The sequence below is a fragment of the Puma concolor genome, chromosome D4 (genome assembly GCF_028749965.1).
Source record: "Puma concolor isolate L17-30 chromosome D4, mPumCon1.1.hap2, whole genome shotgun sequence".
In the NCBI taxonomy this organism is placed as follows: Eukaryota; Metazoa; Chordata; class Mammalia; order Carnivora; family Felidae; genus Puma; species Puma concolor.
The window spans coordinates 75,524,144-75,550,791 of record NC_141679.1 but is presented as its reverse complement, the minus strand read 5'-3'; the positions used below and the strand labels follow the sequence as shown (position 1 = coordinate 75,550,791).

The following is a 26,648-nucleotide window of genomic DNA, read 5'->3' as shown; positions in this document are numbered from 1 at the left end:
TGACATCCTCACTTCTATCTGAATACTTACCATCCTGTACTACAATTATTTGGTTGCAAGAACAACATTTAAAAATAGTTCTCTTTCTGCCAGTATCTACAAAATAAAGTACTTCTTGCTTCCAAATTGTTTTGGTTTGATCCTGCACCGTTCACATCCTACTCTGGATTCTGGAAGGGACCTTGCTTTTTTGAGGCCACTGACCCTACAACCCTGAGTCTTCATGCTGGCTGCTCCATAAATGCTGGCAGCTTCTTCTCTTGGTCTCTGGCCCCTCTAAGTGGGAAATCATGAACTTGATGACACCAATCACTGTATGCCTACTTCCACATAGCTAAGAAACATCTCACTCCCCACAACCAGAATTACCTAGGCCTTTTCATGACTTAGAGTCTTGGCCCAACTCTTCCTGGTCCCGGAGAGAGAAAGAAGTGTGACCACCCTCAACCCAAAGTGCCAACTCATTTCCTGCCCAGAATTAACCACTTCCCAAAACGAGTGACTGTATGAACATCAATTCCCTTCAGGGGAAACCCCCCCCCTCCCACTAGGCTGTCACCTTACCTTATGACCCCAACCTGACAATCACCCAACAGCCTGACATTGGTACCCTCCCCAAAGTTTATGTGACTCATCCTTACCTACTATCACCTTGTTGTTCTGGGACAGTTCTTGACACATGGTAGGCATTTGATATATATATTTGTTGAATAGATGAATGATTGAATGAATACCATATTAGATGTCTGCATAGTACTTTAGAGCTTATAAAACTATTCTTTCAACTGACATGTGAGAATTAAGCCATGCACTCAGCTGGTAAGGGGCAGAGCTGGGATCCCCTGGCATTATAATTTCTTGTCCAGACTATACTATATTTTGAGGTCAGCAAACTATAGCCTCTGGGGTGTCTGCATGTTTTTGTGAATAAAGTTTTATTGGAACACAGCTGTCTCCTTTCATTTATTTACAGTCTATGGCTGCTTTTGTGTTATGATGACTATAAGTTAAGTAATTGTGCCAGAATGAAGGACAGCCCCTATAACTTGCAAAGCCTAAAATTCTTACTATTTGGCCCTTTATAGAAAATATTTGTGGGGCACCTGGGTGGCTCAGTCAGTTAAGCATCCGACTTCAGCTCAGGTCATGATCTCATGGTTTGTGAATTTGAGCCCCAATGTCGTGCTCTGTGCTGACAGCGCAGAGCCTGGAGCCTGCGGATTCTGTATCTCTCTCTTACCCCTCCCCTGTCCACACTCAGTCTCTCTGTCTTTCTTTCTCTCTCTCAAAAAATAAACATTTAAAAATTTGTAAAGAAAAGGAAAATATTTGTGGACTCTACCATGTATTATTGATGGCTCCATATGTGTTCAGATATGCACACTTGTACACCATACATCAAAAATTTGCCCACAAAGAGTACCATTTGGCCACTGTCTTTACCTGAACTTCTCAATGTTGTCTATGAGAGGGGAATGTGAAGTGTTTTGGAATCATATAGAGACCATGTCTGTAAGTGCTGAGTAAGAGGTTCTATGGACAAATGCAAGGGCTTTGACCATGGTAGTATCAATCCTAACAATGTGAAGAAGTGACAAACTAAAAGAAGGTCTTAGATTCAAGTCCACCCAAAGCAGTGACAAGGGATCACTTCCAATAAGAGAGGACAGAAGAACCATGAAAAACAGAATAATTTTAAAATCACAACTTGGACGCCTTAGCTTGAGGAAATTCCTACACACCATTGTAATGACCCAATTCAGTCTAGTTGTAGATAATACAGTAGCTGACTATGAAACAGGGTTCTTGTTGTAGTAATAATAGTAGTAACAGTAGCAGTAGCGATAGTATATAATCTTGATGAAAGTTGCCAGGAGCTTTCTAATCTCAGAAGCTTAAATTAAATTTTGAGCACAAAAAAGGTTTTTCTTTGTTTTTTTTTTTTAAACACGTTAATAGACCTCTTAGTTACATACAAAAAAAGTGAAGATCATATTTTACCTAAAAGTGGTTTGAGATGTGAGGAGCTGAGCTTCTTTATAATCGTGAAGACCTTTTTAATGGAAATGTCCCCTTCTAAAATAGGGATTCAAAATGTAATGCTCCAGGACAATTTTTGGTTCTTAGATTTGTATAGTTTTCTTCCATCAGCTACCCAGGGGAGTTTGGAAGCAGAGGCAAGATGGTAACTGAAATGTCTTCCATTTACATTAGTAAAGGGAACTTAAGTAACTATCTTTGAATTATGGAACCTCATATATGGCTATTTTCTAGACTAAATTATCTAGACTTCCAGAAATATACTGTCAGGCACGGGATCCTATGCAAACATGGGGCCAAACCCAACACCATGGATGGTAGAACATTGTAAGTGCCCAAAAGACAAGGTACCATTCTTGTTCTTTGAATCAGATGGCAGGTACTTATGAAATATTTATTGATTTGAATAGAAACTAAAATCACCTTTTAAAGAATTTCCTATATTGAAGTTTTCCTTTTTAGTTCAATATCTTTCCATCTGGAGATGTTCTATATTCATTAAATGAGCTATCTGTGCATATATTTTTTTAAATAATTAACCCAAGGCTCCTTTTACATCTTTTAGGTTTTTTTAATCTTTATTTATCTTAGAGAGAGAAAGAGAGAGAGAGAGAGAGGCAGAGCACGATCAGGAGAGGGCAGAGAGAAAGGGAGACACAGAATTTGAAGCAGGCTCCAGGCTCTGAGCTGTCCACACAGAGCCTGATGCAGGACTCAAACTCATGAACTGCAAGATCATGACCTGAGCCAAAGTTGGACATTCAACCCACTGAGCCACCCAGGCGCCCCTTAAAGCTCTTTTCAAATAAAGGACTAGCGAACAGAGCTTTCTGTTTGAGAAGACATGTGGTATCGGGAAAAATTGTGAAAGACTGAACTTTAAACAGAGTACTGACCAGCTCATGAATTCAGATTATTTTAAGCTTTCATTGTCTCTGAGATTTTTTACCACACTGAAATTGTAGAAAATTGATAGTAATGCAAATAATTCTTGTCCATAAAGATGCAAATTGTGTCCCATGCATTGTAATTGATTATAATTCTGTGGAAACTGACCAGTTTTGCAAGTTTTTCATTTATTTGTAACTCCCTCCCTGACCCAGAAGCATCTATTAGCATCTGCAGAGAAACTTCTTTGATAAACATTGGTCTATAACTTTTCTGCAACTAACTCAACAATGCCAGATATAGATAGATGATGATGATGATGATGATAGATAGATAGATGATATCTAGTGAGTGCACACGCAGTAGTGAGTGCAGTACAGATTTACAGTATTCTAGTGGTTCAGCTACTTTTAAATATTTTTGTTGGAGAAATATGATTATTTTGTATTTCAATCCAAATATTGAAATACGGAATGAAGGTAAATATTGCATTAAAAAGGAAGTATTACTAGGCTCATTTTATTGACACAGAGAAATCGAGACTCAGAGATGAAAATCACCCAGCTAATAAATAAATGGAAAGACCAGGACTCCAACCCAGATATTCAGGAACAAATTAGTTTTTATTCTATTTCCTGAAAGTTTTCTTCATCTTTCTCTGAATACTTAAAGAAAGTAAAATTTCTGCATATTAGAGACACATCCATAATATCACAACTTCAAAAAAGATTAGGCCGGTGCTATTTCAGAAATATAGTAGGAAAAGATCCCAATATTAATATTTTACTGTGCTATTGCAGACAGTAAATTTGATTAGCACAAAGGAAATGTGAGGAAAGTACAAGACCCAGATTTGCTTTTATAGAGCTTAAAAACTAATTTGGAAAATAAGCTATATGTCCCCAAAACATCCTGTTTAAAGTATAAAATGATATACTGAAAAGCCCAACAAATGCAATGAAATCAGCTAATAATAATAACTAACACATAATAAAGTCTTACTATGAGCCGGGCATTAGTGTTAGTGCTTTTACGTTCAAATAACTCTTTTAATCTTCATAGGTATCCCATGTGGGTGGCCCTCATTGTATTTCTCATTTAAAGATTTGGAAACAAAGTCCTGAGAGGTTCATTTACTCTAGGGTCTCTCTGGAAATGTCCAACTAATGGATGGAACACCTATGATAGCTGTGAGGTTTGGCTTTGCAGAACCTCACTCTTGGCCCTTCAGGGAAGAAAGGGGATCCAGAGGACAAGTTAGATGTGCATACGTGGTAGTGCTGAGAGAAAAGCTAATGCCTTCAAGAAGGGAATGGTGTTGGACAGCTTCCTGTTGGAGGATGAAGCCTGGCTAAAGCACAGCAGGAAGACTGTGGCCAGGGCAATGATAATAGAAAGAAGGCCAGGATAAGCAGAATGGCCCATGAAGACTATACCTTGAAAATATCTTGCTTTAACAGAATTTCTTTCATTCTTTGTGACAAATTTGTTTTATTTAAAAATAATGCAACAAATGGTATGGTGACAAATGGTAGCTACACTTGTGATGAGCATAGAATAATGATGTATAGAGATGGTGAATCACTATGCTGTGCACCTGAAACTAATGTAAGATTGTGTGTCAACTATATTCAAATTTAAAAAATTAATAGAAATGCAAATGATAAAAACAATGCAATAAAAAAGTAAAAGTATTGCTTGCTACCACTATTGACGTTTCAAGGTAGAGAAAGATAAAAAGTAGCAAGCCTTTTTTTCTTCTGCATCCAGGCTCTGAAACAAATTGAAAATTAAAGCAAAGATTAAGGTAGATAGGAAATTAAAATATCAACTTCGTTATTCTGAAGGGCCAGGTTGGGGGATGTAGCTTAGCTTGAGAGCCAAATGGGCCAACCCTGCTAGCTAGGCTAGCTGAATCCCTGATCTAGACATACTGGCCTGTCATAGCCAGTATGAATCCTGGACAAGAGCAGGGGTCTCCCAAGGGGAAGATGAAGAGAGCAGTCAAGAGGAATATACCCACAGTAGTCTTCCCAGACCTACCAAGCAGATAAGCTACTCCACCAATCCTTGTGGCAGGATAAGCAAAGAGAGACATGAAGTTGTACTAACTGAGCTTCCTTCATGAGAAACATCTGGAAAAGAGATGAAGAGTTCCTCACTGATACCCATAATTCTTTTAAAATTTCGTATTAAAACACAAAAGAATTTTATTTACAAATGTCGACAATTAAAATCATACTCAGTGGTGAAATAGCAAAATTTGTCCACTGGTTGGTAACAAGGCAAGGAGGCCCATTATTACCATTTCTATGCAATACTGAACTGGAGTCCTAGCCAGAACAATAAGTGAAGAAAATATATAAATAAGTATACACACACACACACACACACACACACACACACTGTAAAACCTTGGTTTGAGAGCATAATTCATTCTGGAAACACGCTTGGAATCAAAAGCACTCATATATCAAAGTGAATTTTGAGAACCACTGGCTCATTTGTGATCATGTGACATTCAGTGTCACATACTACTCATATTGCAAGACATCACTCACTTATGAAGTTAAAATTTATTAGAAATGTTTGCTTATCTTGTGGAACACTCACAGAACAAGTTACTCACAATCCAAGGTTTTACTGTATATATATATACATCTATATATGTATACACATATATATATTTTAAATATCTTTAAATGTTATTATTAAAATGTTTTCTATAGTATATCAAAGACACAACCATAAAAGAATGATAAATTGTCATTCATCTAAATTAAGAACTTCTGTTAATGAATAGATACCATAGTGGATAAAAAAGCCACAAATATTTGGGAAGATTTCATATATATATATAATATATATATTATATATATTATATTATATATAGTATATATAGTATATGTAATATATATAATATAATATAATATAATATAATATAATATAATATAATATAATATATATATGACAAAGGATTCACACCCACAATATATAAAAACTTCCATAAGTCAACTAAAAAAAACAAACCAATCTAATTTTCAAATGAGCAAAACAGAACTTCAAAAAAGAGAATATGTGTATGGCCAATAAGGTTATGAAAGGTGTTTGATATCATTAGTAGTCAGAGAAATGGAAATTGAAACCACCATAAGATAACACTACACATGCTCCAGAATTGCTAAAATTAGGATGACAGACAATATCAAGTGTCGATGATGGTGTGAAGCAACTGGAAATCTGATAAATTGAAGGGGGAAGTGAAAATGGTAAAACCACTTTGGAAAATTATTTGGCAATATCTACTAAGGCTAAACATATGCTTGCCCTATGATCTAACCATTCTACTGCCATGCAGTCAGTCCTAAGAGAATTAAGGTCATATGTCCAGAAAAAGACAGGTACATGAATGCAACAGCTTTATTTTGTAATAGTCCCAAAGCAAAGATACCTCAAATGTCCCAACAGAATAATGGATAAATAAAGAATGGTATAATTACACAATGTAATCCTAGGCAACAAGGAAAGAAAAGCTACTGCCACGCAAATAATATGAATGAAACTCAAAGACATCGTGTTAAGTGAAAGAAGAGCCAGACACGAAAGAGAACATCTCATTTTATTCCATTTGATGAATGGAATACATAAATGTATGATTACATTTATTTAATGTCCAGAACTGGTGAATTAATCTGTGTTGATAGAAGGCAGTAGAGTTTATGGGGAGGAGGGCTGACTATTATTGATTGGGTATGAAGGAGATTTCTGGGAAGATGAAAATATTCTAAATCTATTCTGAGTGATGGTTACACGGGTCATATACATCCATGAAACTCATCAGTGTTCCTTAAGATTTGGTCATTTTTACCACAAATGAAAATTTTAATTAAATTCAGAAATTTTTAAAAATTTACATCCAAGTTAGTGAGCATATAGTATAATAATGATTTCAGGAGCAGAATCCATTGATTCATCCCCTACGTATAATACCCACTGCTCATCACAACAAGTGTCCTCCTTAATGTCCCTTGCCCATTTAGCCCATCCCTCCACCCACAACCCTTCCAGCAACCCTCAGCTTGTTCTCTATATTTAAGAGCCTCTTGTGTTTTGTCCCCCTCCCTGTTTTTATATTATTTTTGCTTCCCTTCCCTTATGTTCATCTGTTTTGTATCTTAAATTCCACAAATGAGTGAAGTCATAAGATATTTGTCTTTCTCTGACTAATTTCACGTAGCATAATACACTCTAGTTCCATCCACGTTGTTGCAAATGGCAAGATTTCATTCTTTTTGATTGCCAAGTAATACTCAATTGTATACACCTATATGACATCTTCTTTATCTATTCATCAGTCAATGGACATTTGGGCTCTTTCCATACTTTGGCTATTGTTGATACTGCTGCTATAAACATTGGGGTGCATATTGAAACAACCCAACGGTATCCTTTGGATAAATACCTAGTAGTACAATTGCTAGGGCATAGGGTAGTTCTATTTTTAGTTTTTTGAGGAACCCCCACACTGTTTTCCAAAGTGGCTACACCAGCTTGCATTCCCACTAGCAGTGCAAAAGAGTTCTTCTTTCTCTACATCCTCGCCAACATCTGTCATTGCCTGAGTTGTTAATTTTAGTCATTCTGACAGGGTAAGGTGATATCTCATTGTGGTTTTCATTTGTATTTCCCTGATGATGAGTGAGGTTGAGCATTTTTTCATGTGTCTGTTAACCATCTGGGTGTCTTCTTTGGAAAAGTGTCTATTCATGTCTTGTCCATTTCTTCACTGGATTATTTGTTTTTTGGGTGTTAAGTTTGATAAGTTCTTTATAGATTTTGGATACTAACCCTTTATCTGATATGTTTTTTGCAAATATCTTCTCCCGTTCTGTCAGTTGCGTTTTAGTTTTTCTGATTGTTTCCTTCGCTGTGCAGAAGCTTTTTATTTTGATGAGGTCCCAACAGTTCATTTTTGCTTTTGTTTCCCTTGCCTCTGGAGACGTATTAAATAAGAAGTTGCTGCAGCCAAGATAAAAGAGGTTTTTGCCTGCTTTCTCCTCGAGGATTTTGATGGCTTCCTGTCTTACATTTAGGTCTTTCATCCATTTTGAGTTTATTTTTGTGTATAGTGTAAGAAAGTGGTCCAGGTTCATTCTGCATGTCGCTGTCCAGATTTCCCAACACCATTTGCTGAAAAGACTGTCTTTATTCCATCGGATATTCTTTCCTGCTTTGTCAAAGATTAGTTGGCCATATGTTTGTGGGTCCATTTCTGTGTTCTCTACTCTATTCCATTGATCTAAGTGTCTGTTTTTGTGCCAGTACCATACTGTCTTGGTGATTACAGTTTCGTAATACATCTTAAAGTCCAGGATTGTGATGCCTCCTGCTTTGGTTTTCTTTTTCAGGATTACTTTGGCTATTCAGGCTCTTTTCTGGTTCCATACAAATTTTAGGATTGTTTGTTCTAGTTCTGTGAAGAATGCTGGTGTTATTTTGATAGGGATTGCATTGAATATGTAGATTGCTTTGGGTAGTATCGACATTTTAACAATATTTGTTCTTCCTATCCAGGAGCACGGAATCTACATATTCAATGTCGATTGGAAGAAATATTTTTAAAAAGAAGGGAAAAAATGCCACCTATTATCATTTCAATCCCATCCCTAAAGATGACATCTAGCAATTATTCAATGTGTATCCTTTTTCTTTCTCTCTACTCATCTATTTACCTGCCATATTCTGCCAAATTTCTGTCAATTGTAAAATGTGCCATCAATTTCTGTACCACCAAGAAAGAACGACCACTATCAATTAAACTGTAACACACCACACATTGTAAGAAACATCCTAATTTCAGAGACATGAAAATATGAAAAATGTAAGTCTTAGAATTGGTAATATACATATACACACACATATATAACACATATACGTTTTCTTTTACAAAAACGCAGTCCTGCTATACATACTGGTCTATGATTTGCTTTTTTGCTTATGCATATAGCAAAGATATCCTTTCATGTCAGTGCCTGCAGATCTGTCTTTGCTGTCATTGTTCTTTATTCTTTTAAATTACTGTCTAGTATTTCTTTGTGCAAAGGTAATTTTCAAACCATTTCTCCATTGATGAACAGATTGTTGAAGCTCTTGCTATTTCAATAAACCTGCCATCAACATCCCTGAAAAATACATCATTATGTACCTAAAATACAGTGAGAATTTTTTATCCATTAGGTTACTAAAAGTGGAATTTAATGTCAATGGATATGGGCATTTAAGATTTTAAGATATCATAAGTTATCATTCACAAATTTTAAACAAATTCACTCTCTACCTAATAGTGTAATGTGGTACCCACCTCCCTCACTTCAACAGCCATGAGTACTACCAATATTTATTATCTTTGCTAATCTAAGGGGGATTATATGACCTTCTATTGACATTTTATTTGGCATTTAAAAATAACTTACAGGTGCTGGGTGGCTCAGTTGGTTAAGTGTCTGACTTCAGCTCAAATCATGATCTAACGATTCATGGGTTTGAGCCCCACATCAGGTTCTGCTCTGACAGCTCGGAGCCTGGAGCCTGCTTCAGATTCTGTGTGTCTCTCTCTGCCCCCACCCTACTCACGTTCTGTTTCTCTCTCTCTCTCTCTCAAAAAAAAAAAATTAATAAAACATTAAAAAAATAACTTAGGTACATGTCTATGCTAATATGAACTAGACTTTAGAAATATTGCCATATTAATTAAACATATTTGAACATAAGCTACTGACTGTGCTGTAGAGAAGACTTCTGTTTTGAAAAGTGGTTATGATTGGATAAGGTTTTCTATGGGAATTCGTTGCCCTCAGAGTACTTGCCCTGTCCTTACCCTTTGCTGAGGGACATAGTTCTAGGTACCTTCTTAAGTACAGGAAGCTACATTCAGTACCCAAGTCATTGCCATTTGGCTTTCGGGAATTTGAGTAGAGACAGGTTACCCCTTATTGAGCCTATACAAAGGCTGGTTACCTATAGTGCAAATTTGGCTCTGCAGAGACAACAGGGAGTAGATGGGTACACATCTCTATACTGCTTTGTACATCTCCTAATCTCGCTCAGTCCCTCCCCCAACAAACCCTTCCATGAAAACCCTCTAAAAATCCTACTCTGGGGTCAGCAAATATTCATAAATCATCAACTTTTCTTGGTAAGTTCTCTTTGCCTTAGCTGAAATCTGGCTGTTCTCTGAGACACTATTTCTCCTATAGTCTCTTGAATGGAAGGTGCTTTGTTCTCTCGTACCCCACACCATCAGAGTCTTAAGATGGGGAAGGTGTCCTCCTTGTTCCCCATTTCTTCTTCCAAACCCTCCTCCCCCTTACTCATAAAACAGTCTCTGGTGAACACACATCCTTGTTGATATTATCTCCTGACCTCCTGACCACTCCCTTAACCCTTAAAGAACTGAGCCCCTGACTGTTTCCTCTTCATTCCAATTTCTGTATCATTCTCACTGGTATCAACATCCACACATAACCCTGTCCAGCACTTTGGTCTCCTGCTCCTTCACGTTTTCCTTCCCCCTATCTAGGCTACCCACTGCCATGGTCACATCCTCAATTTTTCCACCAATAGAAACAATATTATATGTAAAATATCAATGTGGGGCACCTGGGTGGCTCAGTTGGTTGAGCGTCTGACTCTTCATTTCAGCTCAGGCCATGATTTATGGTTTGTGAGATCAAGCCCCACCAAGCCCACTTAGGATTATCTCTCTCTCTCTCTCTCTTTCCCCTCATCCACTCGTGCTCTCTCTCCCTCTCAAAATAAATGAATAAACATTTTTTTAAATAAAAATTAGGGTCACCTGGTGGCTCTGTCAGTTAAGCGTCTGACTTTGGCTCAGGTCATGATCTGGTGGTTCGTGAGTTCAAGTCCCACATCAGGCTCTGTAATGGCAGTTCAGAGCCTGGAGCCTTCTTCAGATTCTGTGTCTCCCTCTCTCTCTGCCCCTCCCCGACTCACACTGTTTTTCTCTCTCTCTCTCTCTCTCAAAAATAAAAATAAACATCAAAAAATTTTAAAAATAATAAAAAGTAAATAAAAATTAAATAAAATATAAATGTATACACTTCAAACTCTGACCACCCCATTCCATTGTTCCAAATCATATGCTCTAGAACAGCCCCCCCCACCCTACCACAATTCTTTGAGTTTATCCTCCAATCCCTACCATTTTCTCAGCACCCCTTAGTCTCTCCTGACTTTGTCTTCTTGCCCATCCTAGATTGCATGAGCATTTGTTTTAATTACTTCCTGGCAAATCTCCTCAAATTCCTTGCCCATGGCCCATCCATCATTTTGGCCTTCACATACCAAATATCCACTTCCTCTGAGGTATCACCCAGCAGCTATATGTTGCTGGAGAAAACAATCACACAACTGGACTGACAGGGTTCACATTAATGTAATGGTCCCAGGTATCAATGGGGTTTCACAACTGCCCAGAGGGCTGACCATCTTTCTCTCACAGGCTGACTTTCCCACTCACTGAGGTGAATAATTTCTCTCTCTTCATGTCTCCCACACCTCTTCCTCCAACCAGTTTCAGCTTATGACCTTGCCTCATACTTAGTTGAGAAAAATACAAATTACCAGAAGCAAACTCCCTCAACTTCTCACCACCCATGCTCAAGCCTAAAGTATTTGTACTCATTCTCTCCTTCTTTTAGGCTATTATGATGAAGGAAGTGTCATCAAGCCTACTAAAAGCCTCTTGGGCTCTGAATTCCATCCTATGACTTCTCTCTCAGCTTCCATAACACCACAATCACCTGGGTTTTTTCTTCCACCTCACTGGGACATTTTATTCAGTCCCTGGCTGCTCCTCCTCAACCCCCTGAGCTTAGAATTCTTTGGAGGATCTTTCTTATTTCCTTCTATAGTCTTTCCCTCCATTATCTCTTCTGTGACCATGGCTACAAGTGCCAGCTGTATGCTGTGACTACTAAATTTATATCTCCACTTCAGTTAACTAACTCCTCTGAGATCCACTCTTACAAATTCAACTATTTGACATATTCTCCCTGATATTTCAAATATAAAACGTTTCAAACTCCACATCTTCTATTCTCCATACCACTTCCCACTCTCTGGACTTCCTCAGATCTATCCCATCAACTCAATTACTCAAATAGAAAAATTACCCTTTCGCTAACATCCAACATCCAAGCAACCAATAAGTGTCTTGTGCTACTCCCTAATGAGTGCTCTCATTTTTCCTCTTTCTTCATCTCTACTATCAGCACTGTAATCCAAGCATCATTCTCACCTGGATTACTAGAATAGCCTCCTGCCTCCCCTCACCTCTCCCTTGCTGCCTCCTCACCACCCCAATGCATCTTCCACCCATGAAAAATGATCTTTTTAAGATAAAAATTGGATTGTGTTGGTTTATTGGGCTCTCTCTCTCTCTCTCTCTGTCACACACACACACACACACACACACACACACACACACACTTTAGGACCCATGCTATCTCATTAAATTTGGAAACTCCAGAACCTAGCTCAATACTGGCACTTAACAGAGGGACCATAAATTAGATGAATCAGGAAAGTGGAGCTATCAAGGAAGTCTATAATCATCTGAAATCCAGGCACAGTGAGCTGAGACATTTATAACAGAATCAGAAACCAAAGCGCAAATGTAAAGGAAGAACAGTCCAGAAGTAGCAGACAATATGAAATAGATAAATCATCAGAATTGGAAAGTGTTTGGCATAGTGCCTGACATTTAACAGACATGATTATTATTAAAGAGAAATTTGTACATGGCAGCTGAAACAGTGGCAGTAGTCAAGTGTCATTCTGGGAAGGTCCTGAACTTTCCAGTACTTTCATGATGAGCCAGTCTTTTGGGAGTCAGCTGTGTTACTGAGATTCTTCTTCCTTATTCCTATGCATATCGTTGCATCAGGCTGAGGGATCTCCTGAGTTTCCTGAGTTTGAGTTGTCTATCCAAGTATTACTCTAAGATTGAGCATCTCCTGAGTTGACCTGGGAAAATTTCCAGTTATAACTGAAAAAATAACACACCAATAAAATCTATATGGTCCTTCCTGGAGTTACTGTTCTGTCTTTTTCACAACTCTGTCCCTGGTGTCAATGCACATTAGGAGCCTGGAAAGTATATATTGAAATGGATTCAACTGACTAGAATGTTCCAAGAAATTTGTTAATTCTGGATTTTCATATGATTTCCCCCTTTCTCTTAAAATAAAAGATGGAAATGAATTCTGGCAGTTTATTTTGTAGCTAATGAAGCTTTAACTGCAATGTGTCCAAATGTGAAGTCACTATTAGAATGTTACTTGGACAGACAACCCAAACTCCAGGGAACTCTTAATAGGACACATGTCAGGAGTGCCCCCTACATGTGACTGCATGCAGTACCATGATACGAGGGCTTTTCTAGCAGAAACCAATAATACCCACCACATACTAGAAAAGCTGACCTGTCTGAAGTACCTCTCATTGCTACATTCTGAAAGGGGCCTTAAACAATCACCTACTGTTGTTGTCTTATAAAGTTGAAGTTCCCAATACTAAACCAAGATATGCCAACCAAATCAAAGCAAATGTGATGGTTTAGGTTTTTCAATTCTCTCACCTCCAAATTCCTATCTTATAACCTGTGGACTTTCAATCATGTAGCTGAACATTGGAACCAGTTTCATGAACTGGAAACAGCATGGACATCAGAGCCAGAATCCCAATCACACATTTACTGCTTTGCTTTGAGGTCTTAAACAAAGCCACTTAACATGGCTGAGTTTGTTTAGTTATCTAATAAGTGGGTATAATTATGCCAACCTTGTAGTGTGTTTGAAAGGATTACAGGTAATGTGAGATCCTGCAACCTGGCTCACAATACGCACTCAATATTAAGAACAATTAGATATCCATTGCACAGGGGTAGGTTTCTTTCACCAACTTGACTGTAGACCTCTAAGACAACATAGTTTTTTTATTTTTCTAATTTCCTTATTTTCTACAATGTAAGCGCTCAATAGCCAGATATGAATCATGGCTACTATATTGGACAGCCGGGTCAATACTATCTTTCTTTGAAGAAATTATTAGGATATTTTTAGGTTTAAAATCTTGGTGAGGATTTGTTCCATAGATGCTTTTTAAAAGATTTTTTTCTTTGTTTGTAGGGTTCTTTGTACACTGATACTAAAAATATCTCCTAAATTATGTCCATGTCCTCTTTACCTTTGCATCTGCTGGATCTGCCAAAGATCCAAAGAGGTGTAACAATTTTCCCCCTATAAATTTGAGTCTGTCAGAGTTCTTCCTTCCTTCCTTCCTTTTTCTTTCTTTCTTTCTTTCTTTCTTTCTTTCTTTCTTTCTCCTCTTCCTCTTCCTCCCCTCCTCCACCTCATTCTTGCTCCTTCTCCTCCTCCTCCTCCTCCTCCACTTCTTCTTTTTCTTCTTCTTCTTCTTCTTCTTCTTCTTCTTCTTCTTCTTCTTCTTCCTCTTATTCTTATTCTTATTCCATGGATTTTTTGAAGATTTCTTTTTTCTGTATTTTACTATTATGTTCTTTGATGCATAACTATTCATGACAGTGTATTCCCTATGGACCGCATACTCTATCATTTCAAAAGGTTCCTTTTTGACCTATTCAACATCTTCGGCCTTGAATTATACTTTCCTAATAATACTGAGATCTCTCTATATTATTTTGGATGGCCTTGGCTTTTACGCCTCTGCTCAGCCTTATAATTTCAATTCCCCATGTCCCTTTATTTTAAGTCTGTTCTCTGAATCACTTTAAAGTGAGTTCAGTAGTGAATCTGTGAGGCTAGAGACTCTGATGAAAGAATCTTCTTTTCGACAGCCACATTATCTATTGAGTTTTAAAGAGCCATGAAGCTCCTTAGCATATTCTTAATAACATTAATTCCCTATATATTTATAGCACACTGCAGCCTAGAAATAACTTTTTATTTATTATATTTATAATCTTCACAACCACCTTTAGAGTAGAAAAAGAAGATGTCACTCATGGTGATTCTAAACATAAGGTAGTACAAGCTGCTCAAGCATTATAATAATGAGTATAAATTAGCTCAGGTATTTCCAGGACAAACAAACTAATTCAGTGAAGGAAAGTAGATCAGACAGACATGCAGATCAGGGGAATGGGGTAACTCCTGGAGAGTTGTGCCTTTGCACTTTTTTGTTAAGTATAGGGGTTTGGCCTTTTATTTATTCAAAAAATATTTATTGACTATACCGTATACTAGAAATTATGTCAAACAGTGGGAATATAAAGTTGAATAAGTCATAATCCCTGCTCCATGACACCCACAGTCTATTTTAGTGGTTCTCAAATTTGGCTGATAACCAAAACTGACCAGAAAGAATTTTTTCATTATGGATTCTCTTGGTCCCCCATCCAGGCACACTCAGCAATCATAAGGCTGAAATCCAGTACGCATTAAAGCTCCACAGTTTCGACCAGAAAGAATTTTTTCATTACAGATTTCCCTGGTCCTCCCTCCAGGCACACTCAGCAATCATAGGGCTGCAATCCAGTACGTGTTAAACCTCCACAGCCCCAGATGGAGTTGAAAACATTAGACCTTCAAGTAAACAATAAACTATTGGTGCACTTAGCAATTCCTACAACATTTTGGCTCCTACCATTTCATTTAAGTCTCAGTGCAATACAGTGAATCAGAACTTGGTTATATCCACTTGATAAGGATGATAATTGAGAAGCAGAGTGGTTTTCCAAGTCCACAGTGAGGGAATGACAAAGCTTAGTCTGGAACTAAAATTCATTTCTCTAAGTCCTATCCTCTTCGATCTCCATCCACACATCATGAAACCAAAGAAAGGAATGGCAGTACCAAATAAACTCACCTGTCTTTGTCTAAGGCTTTGCTTTCAGAGGGGGGTGGGGCAAACTTCTAATACTAGATTCTTGGCAAGTAGCTCTTAATAATATACAAAAATATCAACTTATGGAAATTTGTGTCATTCACTTCCAAAATGTAAAGAAAGGACTCACATGTGTTTCTTTCTGAGGCCTTCAGACAGATCCTCATGGCTCACTGGAGACCTATAGACCACACTTGGAGAGCCACAAGCCTGGGTGACAATCCTGTGAAAAAGAAAACTTGCTTGAGTTCTTCATATCCCAATAGGTGGGTGAGTCATGCCACATACCATAAATGGAAGACACCTAGGATTTTATGTGCAGGTACCTTGGGTTAGAGGCAGTGATTCACAAGAACAACTCACCTTTGGCTTTTCTGAACCAAAACCTCTGGGAGTGAGGTCTGGACCTGTGTGTTTGTAACAAAATGCCCTTAGGTACGTCTGTGCATCCATTGAAACCTGCCCATTTAAAGGTGCAGATCCTGAGAGAGGCAAGAGATCCCTTCAAGGATCCATGGGGAATAAGAAGCTGAAGAACTAGGACTAGATCCCAAGTCTGGAGCCCCAGGCTTGACACATAACAGCTGTATTGCAGCTGTGGACTCCTCAGCACCATTGCTCCACTCCAAAGGACTGTGCTGGGCAGGTGAAAGGTGGAGGGAAAAAAATGGAAAGCCTTGATTGTTGCCCTACTCTGGAAAGCTGCCTTCCAGAGAACCTGAATGTCCTTTAACTCATGCCAGTGATTTAAACAGGAAGTTCCTAATCAGGAAATGATAATCATAAAGCACAGTGCTGGGGGTGGAGTGAGGGGGCTGGGTAACACTTCATCCAGAAACCTGCTTCCCTTCACAAACCTTGGACTCTACCTCCATCTTTGTTTGACAGAATAAAATAATGGTAGTTTGTCACCTGCTTTGACTCTTACCATCAGGTATGTTATTTTTCTTTAAAAATTGACTCCTGGGGCACCTGGGTGGCTCAGTCGGTTGAGCGTCCAACTTCAGCTCAGGTCATGATCTCACAGTCTGTGAGTTTGAGACCCATGTTGGGCTCTGTGCTGACAGCTCAGAGCCTGGAGCCTGCTTCAGATTCTGTGTCTCCCTCTCTCTCTGCCCCTCCCCCACTCACGCCCTGTCTCTCTCTGTCTCAAAAATAAATAAAAACATTTAAAAAAATTTTTTTAAATTGACTTCTTAAGGGACGCCTGGGTGGCTCAGTTGGTTAAGTGTCCAACTCTGATTCAGGCCATGATCTCATGGCTCGTGAGTTTCAGCCCTGTGTCAGGCTCTGTGCTGACAGCTCCGAGCCCAGATTCTGCTTCAGATTCTATGTCTCCCTCTCTCTCTGCCCCTTCCCTGCTCATGCTCTGTCTCTCTCTCTCTCTCTCTCAAAAATAAGTAAACATTTAAAAAATTAACTACTTAAGAAATATTTCCTTTCTTCTTTCCCTTAGGTGAACTAAGCCTAAATATTAGAATAGAAAGGCAATAAAGGTGCATTAACAGAATGAATTTATAACAGTACCAAAGGACACACCAAGGAAAGGAGAAAACACCCATTAGGACCAAAATTATAAGAGGAAAATAAGGATATCTAATTGTTATTGAAACCTGAAGTATATTATCTACTTGTCAGAACAACTTCATGAGACAGATATTATTATTATTATTATTATTATTATTATCCCCATTTTGTGAATGAAGAAGATAGATTCCATGAGAATAATTCACAAGCCCAAGACCGTACAACTCAATAAGGTGTTTAATCCAGAAGGCCAAGTTTCAGACCCTTTCTTTCTTCAGAGTATCAGAAAAGGTTTTCTGAATGCTAAGAGTGTTTTTAGGTCTCTGAGTAGATCCTGTTCAATTTGGCCCACATAACAAATATAGTTCTTTCTAGATGCCATGGAACGTCTATAAACGAAGTGTCCTTTGTCTAGGAAAGTGCCAGAACAATGTCACAATAGAGTCTTATATTTTTGCAAAGTCCCAGCAGGAAGAGCTCAACAAACTAAAGTACACCTTTCTTTGGACAAATGGGGAAGCTGAGGCTTAGAAAAGATGAGGAGCTTGCCCCAAATCACACGGCAAGCCAGTGCCAGAGGCAGCTGAAAGTTCACATCTCCTGGTACCCAGTCCTCGTTATATGAGGAAGGAGAGAGAGAGAGAGAGAGTAAGCAGTAGAGCCAAGTGGCCTCTCAAATGCCTTCTGGCTCAGGAACTTCCCAAAACTTGGAGTCCATGATTTCATAAATGGAAAAATACAAACCTTTTCCCCAGTAAAAACAGAATTGATTTTCCTGTGGGATGAAACAGCACATGCTTTGCATTTACTCATAAAGTATTCAGGAACAATGAGAATTCTAGTGCAATTTTTGTTCTTCTGCTTCATCCCATAGGTTCCAGCTAAGTGGAACCAGGAAGATTATTTCCCACATGGTCTCAGTGGGCTACTCTTAACATTTGCTGCGATCTGAACAGATACTGAGAGCCCAGGGGAACCATAAATGTTCTTTTCTTTTTCTCCAAAGTAAGCTATGTCACTCCCCACCTACACCACCACCAGCAATCACACCCTAGTTTGAAATGCCATATTCTTAGCATCTTAGAACAAGAAAAAACATGTTTAATGGAGCCAGATGTGATTTTCCTAGCTGATTCTGGGGCTATGGAGAATATAGTGCAATTGAAGGAACAATTATAGACAAAAATTGCGCACAACTTCATCTGGTTATTGTTAGTTATCTTCATTTTTACCTTTATTATTATTATTAATTATTAAATTAGGTCACTGAGACTAAGACCTGAGCCTTACTAAGGTTTTTGTTGTTGTGTGTTTTTGTTTTGTTTTGTTTGAGTTTCCCAGTTTTCAGCTTCAGGATTAGAACCATTGGTAATGGGTTGAGTTACATTTTCCAAACTTACCTATAATAAAAAAGGAAAAGACAATCACCTGACATGACTGATAATGGTAAAAAACAAACAAACAAACGAAAACCTCAGGCCCCTCCCTGGATAAGTATACTTTGGATGGAACCCTGGAATCTGTTTCCTTAGCTAGTATTTCCAAATAATTCTTGTTATTTAGGAAAGTTTAAGATCTGGCAAGTTTGGGAAACACAGAATGATGGCATGGACTTTTAATCACACCCAAGAGAGACATCCATTGACCAATAGTTTAGAAGACACAGGAGCTTTCCATCCGTACAGAAGAAAACCCAGTCTTGGACCAAGAGTTCACACCATAAGACTCTTTCTCCATAGAGACAGGCCCTTGCCCTTCCCTACATCCTACGCAGTGAGCGATGACCTAACTCTGCAAGCCTGCTCATCTCTTCTTCCCCCACCCATTCTGGCCCCTTCCACTCAACTCAGCTGTCTTAAGTCTATCTATCCTTCAGGGTTTAAGTCCAGTACAAGAATCCCTTGTCCCACCATCTGACATTGATTGATCCCTCCTCTGAGCTCTTGCTTCTTGAGAACTGTTAATGGTGACATCTTAATTTCTATTCATTCTGATTTTCTTGAAGATTCCACACAGGCGTCTTGCCTGCCTGAATTACAAGCTCTTTCGATGTTGTGCACAGACTGAGTATAGCTGCTAAAGGGAAATCTGCAGGAATGAATGCCAAGATTAGGTTCTGGGAGGGCAGGCTGCCTCCCCACCAATGTACCCCAGTGCTTTATCCAGCAGCTGGCACACAACAACTCTTCAATATACATTCTTTGAATACATGAATAAACAAATATATATATATATATATATATATATATATATATATATTTCAAGCTATAAATAATTTAGCAAACACAAAGTTAAAATTAAGATCCTAGAAACTAACCTAGATACAACTCATGATTTGGGTTTGTTCTAGTGTCTCTACCAGAGGTTCTCACACTTTTTGGTACCAGAAGCTCTTTTCATTCTTAAAAATTATTGAGGATCTTAAAAAGTTTCTGTTTATGGGGGTTAAACCTATTGGTATGGACTCTATTAAAAATTAAAACTGATCATTTAAAAGTATTTCTCTTAAAATAACAGTAATAAACCCACTGCATGTTAATGAATTAACACAAATAATATACTTTGATGAAAAAAAATTTTTCCAAAACAAAAATAAATTAATGAGAAGAGTGCCACTGTTTTACATCTTGCAAATCTCTTTAATGGAATCTCAATGGAAGTCAACTGGATTTTCCGGTCTGTTTGCATTCCTGTTGCTTATGGAAAACTCCACTGTGTACAATGTGTCACTGAGAGTGACAAAGGACATTGATATCTTAATGTCATTATGGAAATAGTCTTGGCCTTGTGGGCCTCTTAAAGGGTCTTATGGACCCCCAGGAATTCCCAGACCACACTTTGAGAACCATTTCTCCACACATTTCCTAGTGTGTACAAATTCTACACACAGGAGGGAAAATTGATCAAAGGATCTGTTACCCTGCTTCGAAAGAGATATAAAGGTTTATCTCACTAAGATAAATCCTTATACACGAGGGTGTCATAGCAGAGAGACTCAAATGCACATTCTCATTAAATGACTAAGATACCATAGATGATAAAATTCACAAAAAGCTTATCTTCATGAAACAGAATATTCACAGCAGCTGCACGAAACCATAGATTCTACAATGGCTCTTCTAACTTATACCTTACCATCTTTCTGTGTCTTTTCCTGAGCCTTCCAAATGATCAGGTGTTTTAGCAAGGAAACCAAGTGCGGCATAAGATGGTAGATGAATATGGTTTTTAATTCCCATAAATGCAGATGGTCCCAGAATTTTCACCATCTAGCTCTTCTCTGTTCTGTCCTCCCGTCCCTTATAGCCTAAGGTTGTTAAAAAGTAAATTTGTATTGAATGGCCGCACATGGATTACTTACCTCATGGATGGTCAGTTAAAATATAGCTTAAAGTTTGCCACAGAATGCAAGTTCAGAATTCTAACTGCCTGGATTTAATTCCTGGTTTCTCCACTTACTAGCTGTGTGAATTAAAGCAAATTACTTAAGTTCTCTAGCCTCGGTTTCCCCCTATCTATGATGAAAGTGATCATTGTACCTATTTCTTAGAAGTGTTAAGAGGATTAAGCAAATTAATACATGTAAAGTACTTCAGAATAGTGCATGACAAATAGCAAATTGCCAGGAACGATTAGTTATAATATATCTTTAAAGTTTCTTAAAAGGGACAAGAGTAAATTTTTGTGATTAACCTCACGAACCATAACTTAGCATCACTTGTAAAGATTTGTTTGTGGTAGTAATTTTAAGGCTGAATTCACTTAAAATAGCTTTACCCTAAAAAGATCAATTAATTGAGGTACCACTATGAAGTCATATGCTGACAAAATTTTTAAAAAGGAGCTTGAAAATTCATACCATTACAAACAAACTGTGGGAAATACCACCTTTCCCCAAAGCATATGTGCATACATTAGTAATCAGCTTTGCTCTAGCAAGTACCAAATGCCAATTAAATTTGAGTTGACCCTTGGGTTAACTGTACACCAAGAGGAATTGTTAATGTCAAGCATTTACTGAGAACTAACAGATGTAACAAGTACACATTGAATATCACTCCACATAAACCTCACAAGGTGACGAGGACACCCTAGAGCAGCTTGGAGCAGACAACAGTCCTGCCCTCAGAAACTGGTAGAGAGCTCCACATGTATGGAAGAGTGATACAAACACAATGTCCTAAATACTCAGACACAGTTAATAAAAATGCTTATGAAAGAGGAAAAAGACGGTCATTTCGACTTGAGGAATCTGGGAAGACTTTGCCAAGGTGGTATCTTTTGAGGTGAGTGTTGAAAGATGGGAGAGACTTCACCAAAAGCATGTGAGAGAAAGAGAAACCGCATTAGCAGAAAGCAAGAGTTGGCATGGTTGACTGATACAAGAAGAGCATAAGGCGTCAGTGAAAAGCGTCGTTTGGAACTGAATGGAGCAGGTCTTCCAAGCAAGGCTACGAAGTCTAGACTTCACTTAAAAAGCCAAAGGGCAGCCTGAGCAACAATAGGTATAAAGTCATGTGATCTACATCTTGCCATTTTGTCACTGATTACTGCAGGATGGGTGGAAAGGAAGGCACTGGAGGAGAGGAAACCAATTATGAGGCCATGGCAACCGTCCAAAGGGAAAAGTGGTTGGGGCATTTGTGATGCGAAAGGAAAGGAGGATGTGATATTTATTTTAAAAGAAGAATCCGGAAAAAAAAAAACAAAAAAAAAAAAGAATCCGGGGGCGCCTGGGTGGCTCAGTCGGTTAAGTGTCCGACTTCGGCTCAGGTCATGATCTCACTGTCCATGGGTTCGAGCCCCGTGTCGGGCTCTGTGCTGACTGCTCAGAGCCTGGAGCCTGTTTCAGATTCTGTGTCTCCCTCTCTCTCTGACCCTCCCCCATTCATGCTCTGTCTCTCTCTGTCTCAAAAATAAATAAACGTTAAAAAAAAATTAAAATAAATAAATAAATAAATAAATAAAAGAAGAATCCAGAAGATTTGGGACTAATTAGGTGTTGGTGGGAAGCTATTCTATGCTAGACCAGGGCCATGTGTGTTAGAAAAGAAAGAATTTTTGAGACATCTCCAAAAAGGTAAATTTGAAAAGTGTATTGGACTGAAGAAAAGAAATAACTCAGGGTTACCTGATTCAGAGTAAAGGAATAAGGAAGGAAACAATCCCACTAGAAAAATAATAAGAAAGAACTCTTACAGATTAAAAAGAAAATGAGCGGCGCCTGGGTGGCTCAGTCAGTTGGGCGTCCGACTTCGGCTCAGGTCATGATCTCACAGTCTGTGAGTTTGAGCCCCACGTCAGGCTCTGTGCTGACAGCCCGGAGCCTGGAGCCTGCTTCTGATTCTGTGTCTCCCTCTCTCTCTGCCCCTCCCCTGCTCATGCTCTGTCTCTCTCTGTCTCAAAAATAAAATAAAAAAAAATTTTTTTTAATTTTTTAAATTTAAAAAAAAACAAAAAGAAAATGAATGTATCATTAGAAAAATATGCCATGGATATGAACAGGCAATTCATAAGAAAAGAAATAAAAATGACCAGGAAATATGGAGGAAAATGCCTAGCTGAATTGAGACACAAACAAATAAAAATATGAGAGATCACTTTTTGCCTCTAAGATTTGCAAAAAAAATACATAAATATTGGTAAGACAGACTACCCAACAGCATCCTTCCTTGCCAACAGAACTCTAGGTTTTTTCAGTTAGTCAGATTTTTCCAGTTAGCTCTATATTTCCAGATCCTAATCCAGCCCCACCCCATTAGGGAAGAACCTTGATTAATCTGAGCCAAAATTGGTGATTCCATTCTGAATTGGTGATTGGCTTGAGAAAGGGCATATATTTTAAATCTAGCTAATAGTATGGGACAAAAACATATTGAGATGGATGAGAAAGGTCTTACAAGGATCTAGCTAGAGTGTATTATGCTAAGTGCAATAAGTCAGAGAAAGACAAGCACCATATGATTTCACTCATATGTGGAATTTAAGAAACAAAACAGATGAACATATGGGAGGGGAAAAAGAGAGAGAGAGAGAGAGACCATAAAAGACTCTTAAAGACAGAGAACAAACTGAAGGTTGATGGAAGGAGGGAGTAGGAGATGGGCTAGATGGGTAATGGGTATTAAGGAGGGCACTTGTGCTGAGCACTGGGTATTGTATGTAAGTGACGAATCACTAAATTCTACTACTAAAACCAATATTGCACTCTATGTTAACTAGGATTTAAATAAAAATCTGAAGAGAAAAAAATTAAAAAGCCTTAGAAATAGTTTCTTAGGTCTCAGAAAGAAAGCTGGAGGCATTTCAGGACCCACTCTATTTGCCCCTGGATGCATGAGGATGAAATGCCTGGAGTTGCATCTATCTTGAGAAAATGAGGAGACCAAACTAACATGCTAAGAATGGCATGGAGGAAAAGGAAAGAAAGAAAGAAAGAAAGAAAGAAAGAAAGAAAGAAAGAAAGAAAGAAAGAAAGAGGAAAGAAAAGAGAAAAGAAAAGAAGAAAAAAGAAAAGAAAAAGTTTCGTATTTGATGTCATTCAGCATCAAAATTAACCTATTTTGGGATCCTCTTATCTTAGGATATCTTGTTATGTAAGATTATTTTTTTGTCTTATTATTTAAGTCACTTTTATTTGGGGTCTTAGTTTCTTGAAGAGCCCTCAATACCATTTGAGCTTCTGTGACAACAAATTTTTACCTACACAGTAGCTGCTTAATAAGTATTTGCTGAATGAATGAATGAATGAATGCCTGAAGCCTATGAGAATGATAATGAGAAGTGACCAGAAGAATCATAAACTTCAAGTTGGGAAGGTTTTGGAGATCCTGTAGATTTTTGAGAAATCTCAAGGAATCAGTGAAAATGAGTGAGAAAATAGAAACTAAAGCAGGTTTGGGACTTCTCCAGACCAACCTCCAACTAACTCACTGCTTTCACCCAAGAGTATTTCTCCCAAAGTCCCGGTTTGGGAGAAACCATGGATCTCAGGATTGGCTCTTTGCCAAAGGATCCAATGACATCAATCCTGAGAGGGGATGTGTCTCCACCCAGGAAAAATGAAAAAGTCCCCAAATCTGATATGCATAGGAGAATCCCTTCTTTCGTTCTTCCCTGGGTGTTGCAGCAGAGCATGGTGGCCGAAATCCAAGTGGGAGAGTTTGCTGGGAGTGGCTCTGTGGGTTCCTCTTTCATCACATAAGTTTGTTCAAACTAGTTCTGCTAAAAGTTGTGGAATTCTACTGGTGAGTTCATGAGCCAATTCACTTTCTCTCACAGAAGCAATTCTTTCTTGTGACAGCCTCAGCCTTCCCTCCAGATGAGACATCTGCTCTTTTTTGTTGCTGCCTAATTAATTCTTTTGGATTCTGCAATTGGTCATGAAATATACTCTGTCTTCCCTCCAAATTTAAAATTCAAATGTTAGTTAACTACTCAGAAAAAAAAAATAGGACCTTATTTCATGCCATGAATAAAAATAAATTTCATAAGATTAAAAATTTAGATCTTAGAACACCATAAAAGCAGTAAGAAAAATATAAATGAATATTCATAACATCTTATAGTTATGATATATTTTCTAAATATGGTACTTTTTAAAGTAGTAACCACAAAAGAAAAGATAATGGATTTTCTGTGGAAAAAAAATTTTTTTTAACTTCTTGAGTGGAAAACTGAAACCTGGGGTGGGGGGCAAGAGTGAGAATGTGAATAACTTGTCATTGTGCTTTTTTATGTATGTAGATTCTCTTTGGAAATCATAAAATAAAAATTCAAAATTTTAAACTCCTATACTTAAAAAAATCAAAATGCAAATAATATGCCAAAAGGAAAATGTATTTGCAATATCTACCACAGACACAGGCTATTGTATTTAATATATGAAAAGCTAGTAAATATTCATAATGCCATGTAGCCTTTTGATCAGAAATGGACTTTGCAGACAGACCAAGTGAGTCAGTTCCAGGGCTACCTCTTGCCAAATGTATGACTTGGACCATGTTCTCTCTTTGTCTCAGTTTCTTTCTCTGAAAAATGAGGATAATGCTCTTCTGTGGTATAACAAGAAAAATAGTTGGTCTTTGTCCCTACCTCTTGGCATGGAACTCCTTAAAACCCTTGATATTTCCTGAGTAATAAGGATGATAGAAGCATCTATTGTTCTAATGAGGTGACTCTTGATGGGCCCCTAGACAGCTTCAGCATGGAAGCTGGTCCTAAAAAGACCAAGGCTTGATTACAAGCTTGGAACTTGCAGCCCTACCCTCCAATCTCCAGGGAGGGGAGGAGGCTAGAGAAAGAGTTAATCGCCAATGGCCAGTAAGTTAATAAATCATGCCTATGTAAGGAAAACTCCTAAGTGACAGAGATTTGAGAGCTTCAGATTTAGTGAACACATCAAGGGGTTAGGAACATAAAACACCCCAACAGGAACAGGGGTTCCTGTACTCTGGACCCTTCTGAACCCAATTCACCTCTTCATCTGGCTGTTCACTTATATCCTCTATAATAAACCCATAACTGTAAGTGAAGTGCTTTCCTGAGTTTTGTGAGCCTTTCTAGCAAACCATCAAACCTGAGGAGGAGGTATTGGGAACCCCCAATTATATCCAGTCTATCAGTGACCTGATATTTGTGACTAGTGTCTGAAGAGAAGACAGTCTTTTGGAATGAGCCCTTATGTCTGCAAAGTCTGATACTAACTCTAGTGGTGAGTGGTAGCATTGAATTGAATTTTAGGGCAGCTAGTTGGTGTCAGAAGTTAGAGAAGTGGTATTGGAAAAGACACTGTATATCTGGTGCCAGGAGAAAAAAAGCCTCTTACCTCCCCTAGAATTCAGATAGAATTGATGCAAGACATTTAGCAAATAGTGGACCTTGACCAAATATTAGTATTATCATCAATACTAGAAAAAAAAAAGGTGAACCCAGCAGTTGGAAAACAAAGATCATTAACAAGTAAACCAAGAAAGAAGAAAAGCAAATGATCAATCAACATAAATAGGATCATCAAAGAAATGCATCTTAAAATAAGATAGTATTTTCTACTCATTTAATTGTCAAATATTAAAAATAATGGCAATGTCCAGTGCTGGCACGAGGTCACTTCAATGATAGTATAAATGGTATGAACTTCCTCAACAACAAAGAGACAATATGTGTCAAAAGTCTTAAAAATTATATGCACACTCTTTGACCCCACTATTTTATTTCTGAGAATGTATCCTAAAGAAGGAAAGAAAAAT

The 26,648-nt window shown here is 38.1% G+C and overlaps 1 protein-coding gene across 1 annotated transcript in view; it reads right to left on the bottom strand.

Annotated features, from left to right (window-relative positions):
• Positions 1-26,648, bottom strand: part of LOC147575015 (uncharacterized) — a 285,037-nt gene that overhangs the window by 119,375 nt on the left and 139,014 nt on the right. Inside the window, exon 2 of the mRNA XM_086683838.1 lies at positions 16,004-16,096. Within this exon, the coding sequence (XP_086539964.1) occupies positions 16,004-16,096 (93 nt within the window). The remainder of the gene's footprint in view (positions 1-16,003; positions 16,097-26,648) is intronic.